This window comes from Podarcis vaucheri (assembly GCF_965113315.1).
Source record: "Podarcis vaucheri genome assembly, chromosome: 6".
Classification (NCBI taxonomy): Eukaryota; Metazoa; Chordata; class Lepidosauria; order Squamata; family Lacertidae; genus Podarcis; species Podarcis vaucheri.
In genome coordinates, this window is record NC_138764.1 from 4,742,733 (window position 1) to 4,769,371 (window position 26,639).

Here is a 26,639-nt window from a genome sequence, read left to right on the forward strand (position 1 = left end):
AGTCCAGAGCCAAAGGGTTTGTGGCACCACACCTCGGCTGGCGCCTCTGCCTTAGCGGGGTGCAGGCAACTACGGGAAGGCGGAGGGGTCAAGGTTCAGCGGAACGCTCGAAACACAGGAGGAGGGAGGGACGCCGAGACACCCCTCTGCCTCAGCAGGAAACTATGAATCCTAGCATGCAATGTGGCCGCAGAGAGTATGATTAGGCTGGGCGCGGAGTTGTTGCTGAAGGCTTTCGTTGCATTCAGTCAGAAGGCTTCGCCGCCACTTTGCCACTCCTTGTAGGCCGCCCCCTGCCCCCTCTTTGTTCGCCCCTGCAGGACAGGCTGGATTTAGCCCGCGGACCGTAGTATGAGGACCCCTGATTTAGTCTATTCATTTAGGAGGGGATCCAATCTGGAAGGGCTGCTATGCCTACAAATTTCATCAACTTTTGTGAAAAGGGGAAAAAGGTATAACTATTTTTCAGTTCCTCATTTTAGTAAATTGGGATAAAACAGAACTTTGTTTTTAAATGATCTATTGTTAAAATAACAGTCCCAAATAACAAGTGGAAAGACACAGAACTCCTCTAAAACAGATTAAGCAGCTTCTCAAAGCTACAGAAACAAGTCGAATCTCGTGACTGATGCACACCCCCTTCTGGAAAGCAGCTAATACCCAATTATACATATACTATTTTTTGTTACTGTGGGACCATCTGCCTTAAGTTACCAATGTAGCAGCATTAAACAATTAATTTCACTCTTCTGCAGCAGTGAGAAGTCATGAGCCCATTTCCATTACATATTAACACAGATCAGCGCAATAAAGCAGATTCCCATAGATATTCTGTATATACAATGCGGGGGGGAGTTTCTAACAATCTATAATCACAGAAGGCACCTTATGACCAAATTATTTAGGCTGAAAGATTTCCAGGGTCTCTCAAAACTACATCAATGGACGTTAAAAGGGCAAATGTGGTTCAGCGTAAGCAAGTGCAAAGTGACGCACACTGGGGCAAATAGATCCTTATTTAATATATATGCTGATTGGACATGAGCTGACAGTGACTGAACAGAAAAGCGATCTGGTGAAAAGGGCAAATTTCAAGTTTGGGATCGTTAGGATAGGGATCAAAATTAAAACTGGGAATGCCATAATGCCCTTCTACAAATCTACAGTGCAACTACACTTGGAATACTGTGTACAGTTCTATTCAAAGCAGCTCAAAAAGGATAAAATAGAATCATAGAATAGAATCAAAGAATCATAGAGTTGGAAGAGACCACAAGGGCCATCGAGTCCAACCCCCTGCCAAGCAGGAAACACCACCAGAGCACTCCTGACATATGGTTGTCAAGCCTCTGCTTAAAGACCTCCAAAGTAGGAGACTCCACCACACTCCTTGGCAGCAAATTCCACTGTCGAACAGCTCTTACTGTCAGGAAGTTCTTCCTAATGTTTAGGTGGAATCTTCTTTCTTGTAGTTTGGCTCCATTGCTCCGTGTCCGCTTCTCTGGAGCAGCAGAAAACAACTTTTCTCCCTCCTCTATGTGACATCCTTTTATATATTTGAACATGGCTATCATATCACCCCTTAACCTCCTCTTCTCTAGGCTAAACATGCCCAGCTCCCTTAGCCGCTCCTCATAAGGCATCGTTTCCAGGCCTTTGACCATTTTGGCTGCCCTCCTCTGGACACGTTCCAGTTTGTCAGTGTCCTTCTTGAACTGTGGTGCCCAGAACTGGACACGGTACTCCAGGTGAGGTCTGACCAGAGCAGAATACAGTGGCACTATTACTTCCCTTGATCTAGATGCTATACTCCTATTGATGCAGCCCAGAATGGCATTGGCTTTTTTAGCTGCCGCGTCACACTGCTGGCTCATGTCAAGTTTGTGGTCAAATAGAGCTGGAAAAGGTGCCAAAAAGAAAACAAAATGATCAAGTGGCTGGAGCAACAGAGGTAATGCTCTATTTGGAGTTTTTTTGTTTTGAAAAAAGGTGAGTAATGGGGGACATGGCAGGAGTGCATAAAATGACACAGGGTGTGGATTTACAAGTGGATAGGAAGAGGTTTCTCTCTCTCTCTCTCTCTCTCTCTCTCTCTCATAATCCTAGAATGTGGGTTCAGGGCAGGTGAAAAGAAATACTTCATTGAACAACATATAGTTCAGCTATGGAATTTGCTACTAAGAATCATAGAATCCTAGAGTTGGAAGAGACCACAAGGGCCATTGAGTCCAACCCCCTGCTAAGCAGGAAACACCATCAGAGCACTCCTGACATATGGTTGTCAAGCCTCTGCTTAAAGACCTCCAAAGAAGCGCAGCTTTAAAAAGGGGCTTTCAGAATTCATGGAGTATAAAGCTGCCAGTAGCTACTCGTCACAATGGCTCTCTCTCTATTGCCTCCAGTGCCGGAGGCAATGTGCCTCAACGGCTCGTCCACAGTGCTGCTTGGCTGTGCCTAGAAGGTCCACCCTGCCGCTTCCCCCAGGAAAACCCACTCTTTAGTGCTGAATTGGAGCAAATGTCCATCAGCGGAAAACTCAACGGATGTTTGCTCCAGTTCAGTGGCAAAATGGGGTTTTCCTGGGGGAAAGCAAGAGGGCAGGCGGAAGTGAGCTGGGTGAGCTGTGGCTCCCAAGTGGGAGGCGGCTCCTGTGCTCCGTCTTTCTGGCGGGCTTCCAATGGGCCTCTCGTTGGCCCCTGGAAGAACAAGAGGGCCGTCTTTAGCAGATGTGCCGCCGGGGTGCAAAGATGCGCCCACTGCCCACAAATTCAGTTTAGCCGGCCACAATTTTTTTAGGGGGGACAAACTCAAAGTTGTTGAACTTTTGGGGGGGAGGTAAATCACTCACCTGTAACAACGGCACAGCCAAAATAACTGCTTTTGTTTCCTGACTCGTCAGGAATATTTGACGCTACCAAGTAACAGAGCGATGGGGGGGGGGACTTTCGCTCCATTGCTTTTCACTGCCGCCAATCAAGAGGGTCCAGTATAAAGTAGGTATACATTTTTTGGCGGGGGGACAGAATACATTTGGCACCTGGGTTCCCCGCACCCCTTGCACCTCAGATGGCCCTGAGGAACAAAATGCTAAACCCGATGAGCATTTGGCCTGAGGCAGAAGGGCCATCGGTTGATAGATTGAGTGTGAGAACAATTGTTCAAATCAATCAGTCAGTCAGCCCCAAAAGGCTGCCAGAGTGGCTTATGGATCACTATGAGCAAGGCTTGCACTCTAGAACAGGGCTGCCCAATAGGTCGATTGGGATCGACTGGTCGATCCCCGGGAGGTTCCAGTTGATCACTGTTGATTGCGGGCTCCTTTTCCTTTTCCTCATAGCAGCCAGCCCCTCTCCCCGCCCGGCAGGATCGCTGGAACAGAAGGCGGAGTTTTCACTGTGAGGCAGATTGTTTTCATAGCGATCTTTTGGTGATCGACTAATCCCCTTTCCCCTTTACTCTAGCCTGACAGTTCCCCTTTAATAATGGGGCTTTCCTCTCCCCAAAAAGCTCAACATCTTTTGCCTGAACCCCCCCGCAATGCAACTTTCCTCCCTTAAAAAAGCTCAACAACTTTGACCTGAACCCTGCCAGTTTTATTTTCTATTTATTTTCTGTGAGTAGACATCCCAGCTCTAGAAGAAGAAGACACAAAGGAAAACTGATTGGGAGATGGGGGGGGGAGAATAAGCCAACCCAAGTACTGTATAGGTTCTTAGTTACAAATGTTATGGCAATTGTTTACTAGGTCTTTCTTGTGGATCTTGGAGACCTAAAAAGTGAAACCTTGCAAAGAACCAACATTAAGCTTCCAAGTGCAGAAAAATATTCCTGCTGACCCATGTAAAAAGTAATAGTTCCCATTTTTAAGCTAGAATTGCTGACAGCTTAGAAGCATTAAGTGCTAGAGCTATCCAAACCAGCAACATGCCTTTAACTGCAACACTTGTCTGCAACTCATTTTACTGGAAGGCTGCTTTGAGATGGGTGTGGAGTGGGCCAGGTCTGCAGAAAGACTTTCCTCTGAGTTGCCCACTGGGGTCTAGGTCACACTTTTCAGGGTGATGGATATGGCTGAGGGACTATAGGTTGCTGATCCCATCAGTCACCATCCTAGACTTTGTGTTTCTCCTATTATTCTGAACTGTGGGAGAAAAGGAGCTGGGTTTTCTATACCAACAGCAGAGGGTTTTCCTACCATGAAGTGCACTGCTTCTGCCTTCCTAGAAGCAGCTGCTGCCTCAGAAATTTATTATTCTCTTCCTCACTCCCATCTCGTTTCTCAGTCAGCATCATCCTGACATGCCGTGCTCTTATTCCCACCACTTTCATTGCCCCTTTTTGCTCCCCCCGCCCCAAGCTGTCCTGACTTCTGAAATTTAAGCTCCTATGCTCCACCTCACCAGGGAAAGGGACCGGTTGAATTTGGTGCATTGTGCAGAAAGACGGCATTATTTTTATGTGGTATGTGTAAACTCTTAACTGCTCCACTCAGGGCGAGTAGAAGTATATGAGGAAATAAAAGAATTAGTGATTGATTGGTTGCATTATCATCAGATAAATGAAATGTATATATTATTATTGGAATGGCATACTAAAGATGAGGAGGTAAAATCAGTAATGATACATTGAGCTAAAGATATTGGACATAATATACAGTTAGAAGAATGGGAAAGGTTATGAAATGAAGGTTGTAATTTTACAGCATTCAGTACGCTTAAAGAAAATGTTATGAAAATGATGTATAGGTGGTATTTAATACCAGTTAAACTAACCAAATTTATAGAACAAAAAATGAATGTTGGAAATGTAAGGAAAAGGAAGGTACTTTTTACCATATGTGGTGGACATGTAAAGAGGTAAAAGCTTTCTGGGAAATTACCGTATTTTTCGTTCTATAAGACGCACCAGACCACAAGACGCACCTAGTTTTTGGAGGAGGAAAACAAGAAAGAAAAAATCTGAATCTCAGAAGCCAGAACAGCAAGAGGGATCGCTGTGCAGTGAAAGCAGCAATCCCTCTTGCTGTTCTGGCTTCTGGGATAGCTGTGCAGCCTGCATTCGCTCCATAAGACACACACACATTTCCCCTTACTTTTTAGGAGGGAAAAAGTGAGTCTTATAGAGCAAAAAATACAGTATATATAATGAGCTAAAGAAAATGTTTAAAAACACTTTTGTTAAAAAACCAGAAGCTTTTTTATTGGGTATTGTGGGTAGAGAGATACCGATACGAGATAAAAAATTGTTCTTATATGCAACAACTCTGGCAAGAATTTTGTTAGCCAAAAGATGGAAACACCAGGAGTTACCAACAAAAGAAGAGTGGCAGATGAAAATGATGGACTTTGCAGAACTGGCAAAACTGGGGGAAAGAATCCGGAACCAGCGAGACCAAGCATTCCAAAAGGACTGGAATAAATTTCTATTATATTTGAAAGACAACTGTAAGCAATTAACATCATTAGCAGGGTTATCTGAAGATTTGTAAGATGAAATTGCTACCTATTCAGGTTGAGTAATATAATATTTTAGATAATGATATTGGAAGGATAGGAAATGAAGCAAATGTAAGGAAAGCTGTTAGGCTTAGTTGAGCCAAGGAGATAAAATAAGAGGATATGGTGCTATGTAATGTGATTACAGTGGTGCCTCGCAAGATGAAATTAATCCGTTCTGCGAGTCTCTTCGTCTTGCGGTTTTTTCGTCTTGCGAAGCACAGCTATTAGCAGCTTAGCGGCTATTAGCGGCTGTTAACGGCTTAGCAGCTTTAAGAAAAAGGAAACAAACTCGCCAGACGTTTCGTCTTGCGAAGCAAGCCCATAGGGAAATTCGTCTTGCGGAGCGACTCAAAAAACACAAAACCCTTTCGTCTAGCGAGTTTTTCGTCTTGCGAGGCATTCATCTTGCGGGGCACCACTGTATATGTAAAACCAATAAAAATCATTTTAAAAAAGAAGTATAGCCAAGCTCTGAGAGAGGGAGGGCACATCCATAGTCTCTTCCCCTGTCCACAGTCCAAAAGCAGGAGGAGCAAGCAGGGCACCTTTCAAATATTGCTGGACTACAACTCCCATAAGCCCTGACCATTGGCTCTGCAAGTTGGGGCTAGTGAGGTCTGGAGTCCACCCACAGTAGGAGGTGCTACACTGGCTAGCCTAATTAAAGGATTTGATCAGGCTGCCAGTGCCCAGCTTTTCATTTTCCATCCCTCAGCACCAGAATTGTTTTGGGTAAAACCAGCCTATTGGCACTGACTACCTTTCCAAGCCCATAAAGTCTGCTGCTGCTGCTGCACCCCACTGCTAAGTTCTCCAAAGCATTAGAGGTTTCTTTTTTTTCCCCTGGGCATGTTTTTCATGTCCTTTTAATTGTACAAGTTCATCGCTATGACAATTAAACTGGCTCCAAAATAAAACAACAAACTAGCATTCCGCCTGCTTTCTGTTTAGGGCTTGCTGATTTTTGAAGAAAGCAAACAGTTTCTTCTCCACAAAGCAGAATCATATATACATTGCAAAGCCAACTGGGCTTCCCTTTTCTGTCATGGTTCCAGTTCTGTCGTTGTCACTGCCAGGACCATGAAATAGAACCCACATGAGCAAATGCATCTCTGTTTAGAAAGAGTGCACTATGTAGAGCAAATCCTGCTGCTAACTAAGAGTATTGCTGCCACAGCTGGAAAGAAAACATTATATCCCCCCCCCCCCAGTTCACAAGTGTGTTGGCCATGCTGAGCTCCTTTCTCTCCTTTAGCATAGCTCAGTAGTAGAGCACATGCTTTAGGGTCATAGCTCAGTGGTAGAGCACATGCTTTAGGGTCATAGCTCAGTGGTAGAGCACATGCTTTGCATGCAAAATGTCCCTGGCATCTCCATGCAGCGTTAGAGAGACAAACTGTGGGAAGCCCTGCCACTTAGTGTTGGCAGTACAAAGCTAGGTGAACCAATGGTTTGACCTGGTTTAAGGCAGCTTCCCGTGTTCCTATGAAATCCTGTCACCGTGAAAGCAGGAGAAATGCAACTTATCTCATTCTGACTGCATGCAAGGCGCAGAGGTGCTTCCACACCCCACCATGTTTTGTCATCCACTCTCTCCTTCTTCCACAGAACTGAACAGTCCCTATCAACATCTATCAGCTATGTTGTTGAGCCCACAGTTTGGAAGCCTACTGGGGTGGATGGCTTCAATCCTCCAACACACACAAAAAGCTGGATTCAAGGCTCAGTCTCAAGACTAGATTTATCTACTGTCAGTGATATACAATGTCCATGCCAATTCTGTTGTTCAATAACTGGAATGTAAATTAGCTGCCACCCTTTGCTTCAAGATGCCTTTCCAGCATGGCCCTTGAGGCTGAAGCACAACCCTGTGCTCCGAGACTCCGAATTAAAGCAGACAAAAGCAGTCTTTAAAAATTCCCTCCTTGGTATTTTTTTTTTAATTCTGCTACAGGACAGAGTGCCACTCTCAATGGCCTTTTACCCCAGCAAAAGCTGTCATCTGTGACACATATTCAAATATTTTATCCCCCCGCCCAACCAATCCCTACTAAAAGCAGGAGGCAAAGATGGGAAACCTGCCACTGCAAAGGAAGCAGATTTGAAGTCATCTGTTCATCTGAGAACGCTGTGTACTTCTTAGGAATATGAAAAGAGAGGGACATTCCCAGCACTATCTTAGATGCACTGGAGGGAACTTGGTAATATTGCCTGGCCATGTTGCTTCATAACGTAGTCCACCTGACAAGAATTGTATTTAAGTTCCAATGTTCCTTAAAATATTTATCAGGTAGAGATGTTAAAAAGGAGAGAGAAAGATGCACAGAACTGAAAATCCAAGCTAATTTTTGTTGAGCTTTCCCATAGAAGGCATTTTTTATATTCACAATAAACAAATGCTTGAAAATAAGATCTTTATGCTATACTGCACTCAAGGCAACTTCCAAGTGATTAAATATGTATTATTGCATTTATTCATTGCCTGCCTTTTTTTGAAATGGACACTTGAGACAGCTTAAAGCAACCAAGCTGCTTAAACCCTTACAAGACAAGACAATAAAAATACCAAAGAAACCAAAATTGCATTTCACATACCAAGATGGAAATAATTCAAGCCTCTCTGTAAAATATAACGTAAGCCATATCCAGACAAGGTGCCTCTATGTAGCCTATCACTCTGTGGCAGGAAGGAATGCAGGACCTGTGGCCCTTAGGATGTTAGTTGGACTAAGCCTCACATTAGATACCTTTCTCATATGGGCACTACATGCACATATTGCACAAGGCTGCCTCTCTGCATTAGTAAGTCTTACACACCCTTAGTTGAGCATGGGCATCTGACATGTCTGGCGGGTACAGGGGTGGAGCGCTTGGGGCATGGTCCAAGTAGTAATCATTCCAAAGCAACCGATCCCATTGGGAAGATTCTCAGTTTCTATAAAATCATCAGGATAACTGAAGAGTAGCAATATGCAGTGGCTGCCTTGTTAATACCAAAGGGTAAGAAACAGTAAGAAAGATCATACATTTTACCAGAACAATGGTTGGTGTTGGCAGTGGCGGAACTTCATGCTCTGACACCGGGGGGGGGGGCGGAGAGAGAAGGAGGGGCAGGACTAGCGTGCATCCCGGGGGTGTGGCGTGGCCAGCCGCGATGGCACCCCACCGGGAACGTGCTGCCGGGGGCAGTGCGCTCCCCCCCACCTCTTCCTCTGCCAGTGGGTGTTGGAAAGCTGTCATTTAATACAAGCTCTCACCAAGTCCAGCAGAGCCGAGATTGAGAACCTCAGGGGCAGCCAGCATGGTCCTCTTCCAGATACCACTGAACTCCAATCCCCACCCTCCCTGACCATTAGCGATACCAGCTGAGACTGATGGGAACTGGAGTCCCCACCCCTGCCATATAAGGCTTAGCACTAGGTAGTTGTGCATTTTTACGGGCTTGAAACTTCTGCAGAAGAGTAGCCTTTTCTACACATCAGATGTGTAAGCACAAATAAAAATGCCCAACTCTGCACTATGGAAAGAACAGAGGAAGTTACACATATATCCACTCTTCTTTGGGGTTGCATGGTGGGGGGAGCTCAGAAGTTCCCCGTCTAAAGACTGGCAAGGCCAAAGTCTGCCTGGCTTTATCAGTGTGTTCTCAATATCATTATCTGGAGGAATATTATATTCCAGTCTTCACTGGCAGGGGCAGGTGGAAGTTGTAGTACAAAACAGCTAGAGGGCACCAGGTTGGCGAATGCTGCAGTATCCAGTTCAAAACAAATGGGAACTTTTATATACCTGGCACTTGGTCTACCTAGCCCAGAATAGTGTACTTGGATTGGCAACAGCTCTCTAAAGTCTCTGGCACAGCTCTGTCCCAGCCCTGCCATCAGAAAATTGTCCAACACGACATGCCAGGGTTTGAATGTGGGACCTTCTGCAAAGCCTGCACACAACCACTGAGCTATTCCCCCCTCTCTTAAAAAAAACACCCCAGAGAAACCCAAATTTAAATCCCTATATGCATTACAACGGTGGTGATTGTGTGTGTGTGTGTGTGTGTGTGTGTGTGTAAAAGCTGCATCGATGCTACAGTTCACCCAGATTCTTAAATTTCAGGTCTTGTGCTCAGAGATGAAGAACCAAATGCAAAAGGAAACCAGCAAGAATTTTAATGTTAAAATCAGGCTTTGGCACCATTTCAGAGTACACTTGGACTTCAGCTCTTTCAACCAGGACTCCAAAGTCCACCAAGCATTTGTACAAGATGCCAATCTGACATTTTTTAAACTTTTTTTTTACTCACCCCTAGCCATCTTGCTCCTTTATTAGCAGCCTGTTGAATCTGCACTCTTTTGAGGGTGACATGGTAAACTGCGCCTTCCTCTACCTCTTCACCCCAATCCTGAATTGAGCTCTGCCGCAGGAAGAAAACAAACGCTTGACTTAAAACAACAACAACAGGTTGTTTCCACCAACAGCTGCAGAACTTGTTGCTGAGGGCTGACTGCACAGCCCAAGGGGTACAAAGCAAAATACAACTATCACAGACGAAGACAAGACACTTGCCAAGCGAGGCTGATCTCTGGGATATACTTGGCAAGCCCTTCTCGCCTGTGGGATCAGGAGACCATGAGTTTCCACTTAGCTTTCCCCCGTCCCCACCACACACAATCGGCTAGGACTGCACATATTTCAAATAGTTTTGCCATGTCTTTTCACAAGGAAATGCTCCCGACTTACTACCAACGAGCATTATCATGACTTTTATCACTGCAGAGATAGCTGCACGTTTAAAATAATTAATTACTCAGAAAGACAGAGAGTCCTCTAACAGGCATGTAAATTACAGTAAATCTTCATTTTAATATTTTTTCAGGATGTGCAAGGGTTATCCGTCTTAGTGATGTCCACCAAAGTTTGTTTGTTTTTTAAGTCACACATGCCAGAAAGCTGAGAGGAAAAACTATCATAACATCTCTTAAACTGGATTGGAAATCTGCTCTGCAACAAACCTCTGGGTTTGCTGATTAATACAGATTTAAGCAGCTCTTTGTGGCTGACCAAGGAAGAAAACATCCCCAGTTTATCAAAAAGTCTGTCCTGCTAGCTTCCTTTCCTACTGTTTCCCGCCCCCCCCCGTTCCTTCCCACACCGAGCGCAGCGACAGAAAAGTTCATTAGTTTGCAGAGAAGCATCGTTTTAACAATAGCGAGTCCCACTAAGCGGCAGCAGGAAAGGTTCTGCAAAGAGACTTGAAATTACTGCTGCAGAGCCAGCCGGGGGGAGAGAGGGAAGGACATGTCCGCTTCCCCTCGCTGCCTCAAAGAGAAGCCTTGGGAAATTACCATTTTAGCTCTCCCGAGCAGTTTCATCCTGAGCCTTCTCCTCCGCGGCCCTTGGAAGGGGCATGGCGCTCCGGCCCGCGGCTCTTCCCGGCCCCTCTGCTCGGCGCTCCGCGGCCCCGGCAGGCAGCACCACCCCGAGCCAGCAGCGCGGCGCGCAGACTCCGCCCCGACACACACACACAGAGAGAGAGCGAGAGAGAGTGAGGTCAGGCTTTCCTGTTGATGCTTCTCTTTCGGGGCTTCCAAGCCAGAAAGCAGCTCTCGGCCTCTCCGGCGCGGCGCCAGGGACCCCAAGAGAAGCGGGGGGGGGGGCAACTCCACTTCTCTTCTCTGGACACGTCAGATAGTTCAATCTGAGCGACCCCCGCGAGGGGCTCACGAGGGAAAGTGGCGCTGCTAAGGGAAGAGGAGGAAGAAGCCCATCTTCCAAGGCATCTTCAAGCTCCCCAAAGTCATGCACCTGGTGAAGGAGGCGCCAGTCAGCAAAAGCCACAGAAAAAAGGGAAGGCGCTAGTCTTGAGAGTTCACCCAATAATTAGTCTTGAGCCCTGACTTTATCCAAATGATCACCGGGTTCGGAGCTGAAGGGATGGAAAGGGGGAGGGAAAGAGTAAGAGCATTTCCACAACTTCTGAAGCTGAAAGTGCCATTCAACTTTTTCACACTGACTGTGGCACACACAAATATGGCTCATGTGCAACAGAACAGAGATCAAACATACACTGCAGAGATTACACATGAAGGCTTCACATCTGCATTAAGGAAGTCTCACGTGGGAAAATGCTGTTAGACCCTGAATATATAAGGAATCAAACTTCCCAAAAAGCAACGCAGGAAATGCAAAAGTAGCAGTAGGGAAACACCTTCATTAGGACCAGCTAAAATGTCACACAAGGGTAGTAAGCCTTTTGAGTTCTCCAGGCTGGATGATAACCTTCCCCATGGGGGGGGGGGATGTTCCTGGCAATGCTGGAAAAGCCCAAAGGCTAATATGGATTTGAAATAGTTTGTGTTTTTTTGATTGATTGATTGATTGATTGATTGCAAGCACCCACACAATGTCCTCCTCATCCAAGTGGGAGTCTGTACTTTCCCCTTGCTAAATTCAGATTTTCCCACTTTGTGGATAATCCAAAAAGGGGAGAAAATCCAATATAAAATCACACATTACATGACAGTGGATACACTGAAGTGTATTGTGTGGGTGGGCTTTTTGTGCGGTGACATTTTGCTGAGTGCCATCTATTGTCGCACCCACCATTTTCACTTTCTTTCTATAAGATCAAAGCAAAGGATGATGCCTGATTTTTTTCCACCAGTTGCTGCTGAAGGCAGGTTCACAGTATTTTTATTTTAAAAACAGCTCTTATGTGCAGAGCTGTTTTTGCACAAAACAGATGTATTAAAAAGAAAACATAATTAATTAAATAAATAAATTTCTATGCTGCCCTTCATCCAAATATCTCAGGGCAGTTTACAATATAAAATTTGTCCTTGCAGGTACAGGAATCAGGAAAGTAAAACTCAGTGTGGCTGACTTCTGAGTAGATATTTGGAAGACTGCAGTGGAAATGATTAGATAATGACCCAACAATTTGTTTCTAAGAAATAAAATATCTGGAGGCGCGAAAAGTGTTCTACTTTGAAAAAACACACCCAAAGTCAGTAGCTCAGTTATAGCCAGTAGCCTTACTGTTTACAATAGGGCACCACAAATCAAGATGGATCTAGACCGCACAGTAAAGTTGCATCCAAGTTGAAAAAACATTAATTTTCTTTTCTTTCAAACATTAAAAGCCTGGAGGTCATCACATGAAGATGATTAAATAAAGTATGTCAGAATTAAGAAAAAAGACAAGAGTTTGTACACACTCTGTGAACACCAAAAATTTAGGTGTTTCCACGACAGGAGCAGCGCTGGTCTGTTGCACTTTTTAAAAAAATCTACAGTATAATTTATTTGAGGCAAACCCCATCAGACCTGAGACTGACTTCTGAGCAGATTTGCAAAGAATTGGGAATTACAATGTGGCATAGCCATGGTGAAAATTGAGACAGGGTGCTCTTTATTCTGGATTAGTTAATCCAAAATACTTTTGTCTCTGGCTCCATCCACCCTTGGTTCTTGGTCTGCTCACTGCTGGCAATGCAGCCCCTAGCAGAAAATAAGGCTGTCCACTCGGCCTCATCAAGTAAAGATGGAATTGACAAATACCACAATGTAGCATTTTGAAGCACCAGTTATTAGCTCTGCTAAATTGATTTAACAGACATACTGGGTATTCATTAGGGGACCTGAGCTTACTCAGATAAATTTCTTTTGGCTCTAAAATCACACACAACCTCAAATTAATCAAATAACTGAATCAGTATTGTCTATATTTTATCAAGATTTAACCCTATGCCAAAATTTTATGAACACTTGCCAGAATTTAAACAGATGAGCATTTCCCCTTTTAAAATGCATTAATTTAGCTATCTATATTATTTTGGCTATACTTAATATTTTGACTATACAGGATCATCCATCCTTAACTATTTGTAGGCACTAATTTACTCTAATTTATAAAAGGTATTTTCTGGTCTAATGGAGTTCCAAGAAACTTCTGAAGGCAAGGGAAGCAGGGAACAAGACATTTCATTTCTTTGTTCTCAAATGCCCTTGGTCAGCTGGAGGTAAAGGAAGTGTCTGAATTGGCTTGTAGGAAGAGCTTAGAATGAGTCTATGAGCTATTGCACTGTAGAGAGAGCAAGTCCAGAGCAAGATAAAAAAACATAATAGTCTTATCTGGTAATCTGAAATGTTTACTTGATTAGAACTGGGATTTTCAATATCTCTGGTTTATCCATTTCCTAGAACTACTTTTAATGATTCTTTGAAATAGCCTTGGGGAAAACAGTAACAATAAGTACATACATGTCTCACAAAATTGCTAGACCCAAAGCCAACTGTGTAATTACCACAGCAGTTGAGAGCAAGGAAATCACGGAGCTTCTTTCCCTACTCTGAAAGGAAAGTCAGAAGGATACATTTACCAGCATCTAAGTAGGAATACAATTTGAAGGTCTCTGAGCTCAGGCATGAGATGTCACGTGTCATGACCTCAATATTATAGGACTCCCACTCCAGGGAGGCTGGCCATAGTCCAACTTTACAAGTTTTCAATTTAAAAAAAAACAAATAAGGGCTTTTATTTTCAAAGATTTGATATAATCCATGATAATGTTCAGTTTGGAATAAATAAATGGTTTCTGGCACTTTGATATTGAACAAATGTTTAGGATCCATATTCCAGAAGACACTGGAAGTCAGCTAGGTGTTCTTTGGTGGATTTAATTAGTAAAGCAATGACAAACCTAGACAGCATCTTAAAAAGCAGAGACATCACCTTGCCAACAAAGGCCCGTATAGTTAAAGCCATGGTTTTCTGGGTAGTGATGTATGGAAGTGAGAGCTGGACCATAAAGAAGGCCGATCGCCGAAGAATTGATGCTTTTGAATTATGGTGCTGGAGGAGACTCTTGAGAGTCCCATGGACTGCAAGAAGATCAAACCTCTCCATTCTTAAGGAAATCAGCCCTGAGTGCTCACTGGAAGGACAGATTGTGAAGCTGAGGCTCCAAGACTTTGGCCACCTCATGAGAAGAGAAGACTCCCTAGAAAAGACCCTGATGCTGGGAAAGATGGAGGGCACAAGGAGAAGGGGACGACAGAGGACAAGATGGTTGGACAGTGTTCTCGAAGCGACCAGCATGAGGGAGGCAGTGGAAGACAGGAGTACCTGGCGTGCTCTGGTCCATAGGGTGACGAAGAGTCGGACACGACTAAACAACTAAACCACAACAACTATTAGTAAAGCTGCATTCTGGCAGGTCTTGGGGGCTGAAATGCCAATATACATTAAAACCATCCTAGTTCTACCAGTCTTATCCACTTACCTGCCGACTTGAATCCCAAGCACCGCTGCACCAGAAATAACAGCTAATGCTTCTGAAAGAGGGCAACCTATGTTCCATCTACCCACCCAAACGTTTCCATGGCTCCACTTTCATAAAACTCAGCCAGCCAATAAAACCCGCTCCTATCAGATACAATAGTAAAAAGAACTTCCATGTTGAGAGGTAAAGGTAAAGGGACCCCTGACCATTAGGTCCAGTCGTGACTGACTCTGGGGTTGTGGTGCTCATCTCGCGGTGTACAGCATGTGGCCAGCATAACTAAGCTGCTTCTGGCGAACCAGAGCAGTGCATGGAAACGCCGTTTACCTTCCCACTGGAGCAATACCTATTTATCTACTTGCACTTTGATGTGCTTTTGAACTGCTAGGTTGGCAGGAGCAGGGACCAAGCAATGGGAGCTCACCCCATCGCAGGGATTCGAACCGCGACCTTCTGATCGGCAAGTCCTAGGCTCTGTGGTTTAACCCACAGCGCCACCCGCGTCCCTAGATGTTCAGAGGTAGTACATCTCTAAATAGGTAAAGGTAACTAAACGGTTAAGTCCAGTCAAAGACGACTATGTAGCTCATCTTGCTTTCAGGCTGAGGGAGCTGGCGTTTGTCCACAATTTTCTGGGTCATGTGGCCAGCAGGACTAAGCCGCTTCTGGCACAACAAGACACCATTATGAGTGCCAGAGCGCACAGAAACACCCGTTACCTTCCCACCACAGTGGTAACTATTTATCTACTTGCACTGGTGTGCTTTTGAACTGCCGTCCCAGGGATGTGGGTGGTACTGTGGTCTAAACCACTGAGCCTCTTGATTGTAAGGTTGGCCGTTTGAATCCCTGCGATGGGGTGAGTTCCTGTTTCTCTGTCCTAGCTCCTGCCAACCTAGCAGTTCCCTCAGCCCCACAGTCGCCTTTGTCTGGACTTACCTTTACCTCGAAATACCACTTGCTAGGAACAAAGAATAGACTAGCAAGGGCATCACTTGTATGCCTTGCTTATGAGTTTCCAGAGAGGCTGGCTGCTGTTAAGCAGAATGGTGGACAGAGAGGGACTTTGGTCTGACCCAGCAAGGATCTTCTTAGGTCTTTATGCAATAAAAAAACCCAATTAGCATTCCTCTACCCCAGCGCCATGCACTGAAACTATTTCCTCTTTACGCATCAATTTCCTTCCCAGATTCCCCCTCAAATTGCTCCCCCTTCCAAAAATTCACTAATCAGATTTCCAGTTACAAAAATTATTATCCCTAGATTCTCCCCAGTTGTGCCCACTACTGCTCTCATCCAAAGAAACAAACAGAGAAGTGAGGGAGGTAGGAGGTCTATATTAGTCTGGGGAGCTACAAAAATTATACAATAAAGCAAATTGTTACTGAGAGCTAATTGAGGCATTACAGAAAAGGGCATACTTTTGGGAACCGCAATGGGGGGTGGACAATGTAGCTGAGCAGAGACAGGCCGGTGGCTCTTGGTGTGTTAAGTACCATGACTTGTAAGTACGTGTCAAGTACCATGACTGTCTTACCAGACAGTAAGAGCTGTTTGGCAGTGGGATTTGCTGCCAAGGAGTGTGGTGGAGTCTCCTTCTTTGGAGGTCTTTAAGCAGAGGCTTGACAACCATATGTCAGGAGTGCTCTGGTGGTGTTTCCTGCTTGGCAGGGGGTTGGACTCAATGGCCCTTGTGGTCTCTTCCAACTCTATGATTCTATGGCATGTAAATACTGATGTGGACATAATACTTTACACACATTTCAGTGACAGATGCCTAAACAGAAGTGTGCCCCTGCAATTTCACTGATGATTTTGATCTTACTGTGAGAATAAGCCTTTGACAGGGAATGCTGCAAACTCTCAGAAGCCCAGCTCAGCATCCAGCATCAAGGGGTAAGAAAATGACAGTGTGACATTTCAAGCTGACCCACTGCAAAAAGTCAGCTTGCTACATCTCCCCTCCTCTGCCGACATGTCTCCAAAATGACAGGAAGGGAGGCCAGGGACCCAAAGCCATTTGTGCACACCTGGGCCAAAAAGTGGAAATGGAATCAGCACCACCCAGTCACCCAAACTGGCACATTTATTTACCTGTTTAATGCACACCAATATATAGAAATTTATTTCTACTACTTATTTATTTAGATTACATACATTCACGCTGATTCTTGATTGGGTTTGGCATGCTGTGACTCTCCATGAGAAGAGTGCGGACTGGCAACTCCACCTCCATGCCATGCTTGCCGTTGGTGCAGGCATAGGGACGTAGTATTGCCTTCTACATTGCTGGAGGGTGGAAGTGGAAAGCTTGACTGCAGCTTTCTAGGGCAGAGGTGGGCAACCTGTGGCCCTCCAGATGTTGCTCCTACATCTCCCATCACCCCTGACTCTTGACCATGCCAGCATCTGGAGCACCTGAAGTCCAACAGCATCTGGAGCACCACAGGCATCAGTCCTTCTTTCCATAATTTGCACTGGAGAATAAGGTTAGCTATGCATGCATGCACAACTTAAATCGTAGAGTTGACAAGCTCTGTGGATAAAGTATAAATTGCATTCCCAGTACAGGATTTTCCAAGGCTCATAACTTGTTTAATTCAAAGCCAAAACTCTAAGCACTTCCCAGCGAGAGCAGTTTCCATGCCAAATTTCAGAATGCACCCCCCCCCACCACTCTGGCAAAAATAAGACAGCTAAAGAAATGCTATGAAGTGGGTAAGGGAGGCTTCCCCCACCCCACTCTTTCCATATTAGTTTTTGGGCTCAAGCTTTCCAAAAACTTAATGACCAAAAAGCAATCTACAGGCATGGTACTGCTCACAGAGAATGTTTCTCTTTTCAAATTTAGATGACTGCTACAGCCTTGGGGGACACAACAAAACCTACTAGCCTATCCATACACCTCCTACATTTAATGCCACCCTGGCTTGCCATCTCCCTGGCACCCTGTGGCCCCATCCCACATTATCACGGGAGCAGCCAAAGGACAGCTCCATCTTCTTCTTCTTTGGCGATCACTCATAGCCAAGTAAGATTGTCTTCCATAAACACGGTTTTAACAGTGAGTCCGTAAGTGACTGTGGAGGCCAATTCTGGATCCACACATCCTTCCACAGTGGGGACATTGGTTTCCGGGCAGGAGTTGAGCATGGTGTGGATCTGCCAAGCGTGTCTTCCTCCTAGCACGTTTCTCCCTTGCGTTCTGAGGTCAAGTGTCTTCAAAGCCCATGACACCTTTAGTAAAGGCTGTTCTCCAACTGGAGTGCTTGCAGGCCAGTGTTTCCCAATTGTTGGTGTTTATACTACATTTTTTAAGATTTGCCTTGAGACGGTCTTTAAAGTCTTTACAGTCTTTTGCTGACTGTAGCGTGCGCACACTCAGAGGGTAACCTCCAAACAATCCTGAATATCTTTGCAGAAGCTTACGAAAAGCTTGGCCTATCACTCAACAACCAAAAAACCAAAGTGCTGCACCAACGAGTACAAAATAACCCCTCTGCAGCACCACAAATCCAACTCAATGGTGTAACGTTGGAAAATATTGATCACTTCTCCTACCTAGGCAGTTATCGTTCCACAAGTGCCAACATTGATGCCGAAATCCAGCATCGCCTGAGCTCTGCAAGTGCGGCTTTCTCCCGATTGAAGTGCAGAGTGTTTGAGGACCGAGACATTCGCAGGGAAACCAAAATGCTTGTTTACAAACCAACCTTACTATATGCTTGTGAAACATGACCACTTATAAATGCCATCTCCAACTCCTTGAAAGTTTCCATCAACGGTGTCTCCGAAAAATTTTACACATCACTTGGGGAGACAGGTGAACTAATATCAGTGTACTGGAAGAAGCAATGATTCTTCAACATCAACTTCGTTCGACTGGTCATGTTGTGCGGATGCCTGATGATCGTCTTCCAAAGCAACTACTCTATTCCGAACAGCTCCATCACACACCATTTAAAGTAACATCAGATGCTCAAGTCACATGAGAGAAACCCACACCGTGGCTCCACCCTATGCCAGCACTGCCCCAGTCTAGAAGTGGTGAGACTAGCATGGCAGTAAAGCACAACATAGGCTCCTTCCACACACCCTGGAGTATTCAATTGTAAGTCTCCATTTCACAGTCATTGTTCAGCAGGTTCTTATAGGCCCTAGAATGCAGGTGCTTTCTGACATTACGATGAAAGGGGTTGTTGTCCCCCACTGGAACCTACTCCTGTGCCTTTACCAGCAGTCTGATACACATAAGTTTAACAGGTGGAGATAAATGAATGGGAAAGATTAGCGCACAATCCTCTACATGTCTATTTAAAAGTAGCCTCATTGTTTTCAAAGGAAGCTTAATGCATTGGACTGCAGCCTTAGGATGCTTCGCAGTGGGAGCTTACTACCGTAGGGACATTCATTTTTTGCAAACAGGTAATTGTCAAGGCTTTTTGAAACTTACTGGATTTCACCCAGAAAGGGTAAAACAGGATTCAATGGGGAAGGATATGGGCTGGTATTTTGATAGTTTTAGTATGCTGGGATTATTGTTAAAGGTATGGATTCAAAACCAATGCTTTTCTTAAATAATGGGTTAGTTTTAATCAAACAAGAGTATTTTTTCATTAATGTATGATACAAGACAGAATGATTTACAAGTTTCTGTGTAGCTGTACATAAATATATTTGCCCATGTACAGAGCAGTCATCTATGCTATGCAGTGCTGGAAAATGTCTTTATGGATGGATCTATGTGGAGTTGGATGTGTCTCTGACTTGAGCATCTGGCCCTTGCATTTTTCAGTACTTACAGGCTTCATCCCTACCAATCTACGCTACAAACAGGGGCCTAAGGGTGGTATTGTTGTTTAGTCGTTTAGTCGTGTCCGACTCTTCGTGGCCCCCTGGACCAGAGCATGCCAGGCACTCCTTTCTTCCACTGCCTCCCGCAGTTTGGTCAAACTCATGCTGGTAGCTTCGAGAACACCGTCCCACCATCTCGTCCTCTGTCGTCCCCTTCTCCTTGTGCCCTCCATCTTTCCCAACATCCTAAGGGTGGTAGGGATAGTCTTTACTGATGTGGAGTTCTCATGCTAGAAGGCCTTCCCTGTTTTTGCTTTGCTCCCTTATTTTCTTGAAAGACCTAGAGATTGATTTATCTCTCAATTTCAGCTTCTCTCAGTTTCTCATTTTTTCAGTCTTAAGTTCAGTTCTCCACATTTCTGATCATGGTGATTTTTTTTAAAGTCCTCATTAAAAATTTAGTGTGGATTCCTCCCAATATTTTTGTATGCAATTTTGCCTGATATATGTACTTTTGCAAGCAATTTCCCCTAAAATAGTATATTTTGTATGTTATTTTCTTGAATAGCTGCATTCTTATACACATATAATATACAATTTTAAAACACATACCGTAAATTTCGCTCTATAACACGCAGATTTTTTCTCCTAAAAAGTAAGGTGAAATGTCTGTGCGTGTTATTGAGCGAATGTGTGGTCCCTGGAGCTCATTCGCCGGAGCTCGGGGGCAAAATTGGCAAAAATCAGGCAAAAATAAGATCGGGCGGGCGGGCGGAGGGAAGAGAGAAGGCGGAAGCTTTCCTGCATTCTGCCTCAGGGTCTTACTGCCCGCCCGCTTCTGTTGCTGCGTTTGCTCAAACTCAACAAAGAGGAGGGAATCCCCTGCCCTCCTGGCAAGCAGAGGGTTAAGGAAAGGATCGCGTCCTTCCTTCTAATCGTCCCTAGTCACACAGCGTGCAGGCTCCAGCCCACCACTTCCTCCTCTCCGTGCTCTAGGGACTCGCAGCCGAAAAGCATGCAGGTGGGGGAGAAGGAGAGAGAGAGAGAGGGCTGGCTTGGGTGGTAGTGGGGGAACGACTTTTGCTTTACAATGGTAGGTTTCTCATTTCTTTCCCAAAAGCAGAGAGCCCTGCCCCCAGGCCCCCTCCAAATTACAGCTTCTCCAAGCAATGTACTGCTGGAGGGAGACAGCATGCTTGTTTGGAAGAGAAACCCTGCTTCCCTGCTCGTAAGTAACAGCAGGCTGGATTGCAGAGTGAGACATGGAAATCTCTGGATTTATATGCTGTATATCAAATATCTTAATCTATACTTTCTACACGCGGCTGGTAAATCAGAATCTCCTGAGCCAGGAGGATTGCAGCATCTCTCCTCTCCCCTTCATTAAAAGCCTAATACTCTTCTTTGAAGAAGTATAACGTGAGAATGTTTTATATATATATTTTTAAAAGTTCTTTTCCTCATTGTGTGCTATACACTGATAATTGCTGCCACAATAACAATTGATTGAAAATGGAATTTAGTCTCCCCCCCCCATAGAGAGCTGTTCTTCAAACGTTTAGCCTTAATACAGTGGCTGATGTAATACCCTTCTGCTTCACTAGGCATTTTATATAGGGACATTAAAATTGATTTTCTACATCTTGGCAGATGAAAAAAAAGTGTGTTACATGCCCTATTGCCCAAAAGTGTGCAAGCACAGAGCAAAGGTTGCAGTGACAGAGGTGGCCAAAAAAGAAATACTGTAAATAAAAAAGAAATCATACTTCGCATATCCTGTCTGGCTTGGGTGGGGGGGGGACTTTTGCTTTCCTTCCCTCCCCATTTAAAACGTGGTGACAAAGCACGGATCCACATGGATCCTCAGGATTTTTGCATTGGGTCACCCCAAATTCACCATCAGATCACATTACATGTCCATGGCTACAGTCTGTACCAAAAAAATCACGCACCCACTGTTGCCTGGGGCTGCAATGGTGCAAAAACGTGGTTACAAAGCATGGATCCACAGGATCTTTGCACTGGGTCACCCCAAATTCACCATCAGATAACATAGCATGTCCATGGCTACAGCCTGCACCAAAAAAATCACGCACCCACTGTTGCCTAGGGTCGCAGTGGTGCAAAAACATGGTTACAAAGCATGGGTCCACATGGATCCTTAGGATTTTTGCATTGGGCTACTCCAAACTCACTGTCAGATCACATGTCTGTGGCCACAGCATGAACCACAAAAATCATACATCCACTGTTTCATTTAGAATATTTTTTTTCTTGTTTTCCTCCTCTAAAAACTACATGCGTGTTATGGTCTGGTGCGTGTTATAGAGCGAAAAATACGGTATAATGTTGCGTAATATACACATTTTTGGTACACATTATTTGGTTGGAGAATAGTGTTACAAAATTTTGAGAACTGTGACTTTTCACAGAGAGCTGTGACCTGGCTGACTTGGCTATGATTTAGAAAGTGCAGATATGGTGGATTCACATTAAATTCAAAACCAAACTTAATTTCTCCCTCATCCTCATTCTGGACTAACAGTAAAGCTAGAGAAAGAGAATTGAAGATGGCATGATGCACTACCGTTACTTGTGACCGGTACAGAAAACATGTAAAACCTGTCTGACTGGAGACAATAATGAGACAAAAGAAGTGACTGTACATCATGGGCTGTGATGGCTCCATCAGACTGCCTAATCCTCTTAAAGGACTATTGTCAGCTTTATAAATTTATGAACAGCAGTTGCCACAAGCCCTCCCCACCACTGTAACAAGCCACACCCTTTGAGTTAATGCAGCAAAGTGACAGGTCACAGGCATAAGTAGTACCTATGTTGCTCTCCTATGCAGGCGACACTTTCCCTCAAGAAGCCTGGACATCATTGTAAGTTAATGTTTAGCAGCTTTTCTGCTATCAACCCTCTTCTTGCCTTCCCTCTCTGCTCAAGAATTGGATACTTGCCCACATTTCTTATATTTAACTAGTTCAAAGCACAAGGACTTTGTCCCTTCCCATCCATGCAGGTGCAATAACTCGGCTTAAGTTTGACTCACTCAGTTCCAGTAATCACTTATTTCAAAGGTGCCAGGCATGTAGCTTTATTACTTCCAAAAAGGTCAGTCCATTCAAAAGATTAGTTTTATACATGCTGTAGAGGAAGCAAAGCCCTACAGGCTTGTTGAATGCCTAGGCCAGTTTTTGTGGCTTAAATGCTAAAATTAACTTTGTGCTCTTGGAGTAGACATCCGAATTAAAACTTATACAATAACAACATTCTCAGGTGTGGGGATTGATAAAAATGACACCAACCAAGATTCATAAAACAATACCCCTTTTGACATCCCTATCCACTTGCCTTTTACATTCCATGGGAACATATTTGAGCTTAAAAAAAATTCCTCGAACTGCCTCCTCCCCTCCCTTCAAAATGGCATAAAACTGTTTCCTACTCAACGTCATTTGAAGGTTCTTTTGGCTGAGCCCCTCCAAAGAATCAGCGCCCCACCCTCACAAAACTAACTTCCTCTGTGTTAAGACTTGACCCCATAACAGTCTTTAAGCCAAGGGACATCAGGCAGAGATTCAACTTGTGTTTCACCACCTAGTAGTAAAGGCAGAAGCAGAAGAGACCAACCAAGGAAGGCTTTTTCCATCAGTAGGTGAGAGAAGGTCAAGTGACATTTTCCAATCCCTAGAAGAATTTCTGGGTTGGGATTTAGCAAAAGGCCTACTCTTGCTGCTTGCAGATTGCCTTTCCCTCTGCCTTCGCTTAGCTGAAGGAGAGATAAACCCAGGGGTCAAACTACAGTAGACACTAAATGTTGGCAACTACATCTGGGTTGGGGCTGCTGCTGTTAGTAAATACTAAGCCTGGGGAGTGGATGATTTCCAACAGGACTGCGGTGCACAGGGAGGAAGTTTAACTCATCCTTTCCCAACCTAGAGCCCTCCCAATGTTTTGGATCACAATTCCCAGCATCTCTGACCACGGATCATACTGGCTGCGGCTTACAGGAGCTGTACTCAGTTCAGTTCAGTAAGTTTATTATCCTAGCCAAAGGCCATGACATAATCATACAACACAGGCAATATAAAATATAAAACAAAACATCTACTTGAACAAACAAAACCATGTATTGTAAGCAAAACTTTCAATGGGGAGCCTCCACAACTACAAACAGTATATTTCAATTTAGACCTCCAAATTTCCCTTATAATTTACTGATGTTTTGTCCAACTCCTTCCTAATCTTTCCAGCGCAAAAAGGGCCACTATGAGTCACAAAGGCATTAGTCACTCAACAAACCACAGAACCCTCTCTGCCAAGGAGAGACTGCTTTCTTGAACAACTGTAGGGCACAAGGTTGGGGAAGGATGGTTTAGTCTCTCCCCACACCCCAGCCACAATCTCTGCGATACAATTGGCCTTAGGAAAAAAAGCTCCCCAATATGCAACTACCGATGGCGTATGTAGTGTTGTCTACTGTCCTGCAGCTCTAGATGCACCTTCTGGCATCATGGCACTGAGACATCTCCTTCTTTCTTCCATCTCTGAGCTATAACTCTCCTTTCCCATCTGTGACATCCCTGCCTTCTCATCCCTTGCTCTCCACCCACCACCAGTCTGTTAATTCACCCAGGCAGAAGGTCTGGCCAGATGGGCTGCAAGCCACTTCTTCCCCTTCAGGGTCCTTGCTGAGAAAACTCTGCAGAATCCAGTTGCGCGATCCCAGCTTTCTGGCCCCCTGTACGCCTATGATATTGCACTGTGTTCTCAGTGGCTTCAGTATAAAACCACTGGTGTCAAAGGAGTTAATCTTATTACAGGAACAGGGAGTTTAGAGTTCAACCCAGACCAACATTGGTTGAAGTCAGCAGAAAACGACTTGCAGTCTCCAGTGGAAAATTGGCAAGACATCCCTAGCCCTTTCCGATTCCAAACTATTCAGCTAACTACACCAGCCCAGCAATGAGTTGTATTTTTGCTGCATCCCAATTAAACTCAATGGGTTGTTTCTAATGCTTCTGTCAATGAACCAGAGGGACAAAATACAGTGATTTCCCTTGCAGGCACCCACACTCCTTAACCTGCCCCCAGAGGGTTGAAGGCTCCAGGAACATAGGAATCTGCCTTATCCACCATTGGTCCATTTAGCTCAGTATTTTCAACACAGACTGGCAGTGACTCACCAGGATTTATTCCCAACCTCACCTGAAGACATCAGGGATTGAACCTTTTGCATACAAAACATTGTACTCTATTATTGAGCTACGGCTGTTCCACAAAGTGTCAGGGCAGGCATGGGGTGGGTGGAAATCACTGAAAATTGCTTCCCTCCCACTGATACAAGCCTTACTGTTGGCTGAACAACACTGCTGAGTGCCCCACAAAATGGTTAGAATCCATTCCTCACCTGGATGTATTTTTCAGTACTGAATCAACTTCAATTTTGCTTCATTTCTCTTGAGCCTTATCACTCCCATACAGCTGAGTCCAATCATTTAATTCCAGAACATTGCTTGAGTATTTGTGGGTTTGTTTGATAAACAACAAAAAGCCACTTGGCTAAATCAGCTGCACCCCAGCTTAGTACTGATACTCCATCCACAATCACACACTAGCTCACAGGTTACAAGTTTAAAAGCCAATGAAATGCATTTGATTATCATGACCATTTGCTATAAAAAGACAAAAAATCATTCAGGATTGTTGCCGCTACCAACAAAATTATACTGCTGAAATGAAGAAGAAAGCTTGGTGTAACCAGGGTGGGATTTCTGTGTGGGAGGACTGGGAGCTTTGTTTATTTCTAGTATTCAAAGAACATTCCTGGGCTCTAAGTTCTTTAATTCTTAGTTCATCTTTTGCATCAGGCGCCGGTTGGTGGTTCTTGGGGTTGTAGTAGAAAAGAAAATAGATCCTGCAAGCCTGAAGTCTGTCTTTTCTTAATTTGGATAAGCAATAGCCCATCACCCCTCCCATTTCACTTTAATTGGGGCCCAACTCTAATAACCACTTTGTGAGTCTCATGTTTTGTTAAAAAAAAAAAAGGTGTATGGAACGACACAAAGCAATTAATATTCCTATTGTAAGAGAACAGAGGGAATATGTAGTAGCACATTTCAGCGGGAAAGCTTTACACCAGGGGTAGGCAACCTAAGGTCCATGGGCTGGATGTGGCCCAATCACCTTCTGAATCCGGCCCACGATCGGTCTGGGAATCAGCATGTTTTTACATAAGTAGAATGTGTCCTTTTATTTAAAATGCATCTCTGGGTTATTTGTGGGGCCTGCCTGGTGTTTTTACATGAGTAGAATGTATTCCTTTATTTAAAATGCATCTCTGTGGGGCATAGGAAGGAATTCATCCATTCCCCCCCCCAAAAAAAAATATAGTCCGCCGCCCCCCAAAGGACTGAGGGATGGTGGAGCGGCTCACAGCTGAAAAAAGTTGCTGACCCCTGCTTTACACATTGGATTCAGCCAGGACTCAAAAGCAAGCAAGGATTAGGTCTGCCATCCTATACCCATTTACTTTAGAGTAAGCTCCACTGAGCTCAATGGGGTTTACTTCCTAGTAGTCATTATAGGATGGTGCTTTAAGACATGGTTCTTTCCTCCTGTTTTCAGTCCCAAGCAAAGGAACAGTGTTTCTTTAAAACAGATTTCCCAACTACATAAATTTCCCACAAGAAACTGTATGTGAACCTCCATATTCCCCAAACACAGGAGCGCCCTGTGTGCTTTGGTCCTTGCTTACCCCCTGACCAGTGGTGGTTTCTCCATAGGAATCAGTGGTTCTTATCTACCACAATTCATTTATGAATCTATCTTGGTTTGGCAACATCATTTGCTGAAAGATGAAGGTGAAGAAGAGCAGGTTCTGACTAAAAACAACGTGGTCTAACATGGTTTGGGCAGTTTGTTGTAAGGATAGGAAAAAGTGCATTCTGCCCTTATATAATTTGGGTCCATGCTGTGGCTGCCATTGTCTGCCATTTAAGTGCTTAACAGACAGATACACTTACAACATGGTCAGTTTCCCCATCCCCCATTTTTACAG

General features: G+C 44.4%; 1 protein-coding gene across 5 annotated transcripts in view; it reads right to left on the reverse strand.

The window, feature by feature from the left end:
• The window catches only part of RGL1 (ral guanine nucleotide dissociation stimulator like 1), a 144,770-nt gene that overhangs the window by 103,703 nt on the left and 14,428 nt on the right, over positions 1 to 26,639 (reverse strand). The window contains exons 1-3 of one of the 5 annotated variants that reach the window (XM_082226653.1): positions 10,940 to 10,957; positions 10,838 to 10,901; positions 9,796 to 9,906 (exon numbers count right to left, since the gene is read on the reverse strand). The exons of 1 other annotated variant lie outside the window; for it this stretch is intronic. In XM_082226653.1, the coding sequence (XP_082082779.1) occupies positions 9,796 to 9,906; positions 10,838 to 10,864 (138 nt within the window). In that variant the 5' untranslated portion in view covers positions 10,865 to 10,901; positions 10,940 to 10,957. 3 more of the 5 variants (XM_082226652.1, XM_082226651.1, XM_082226655.1) reach the window with 3 other exon arrangements.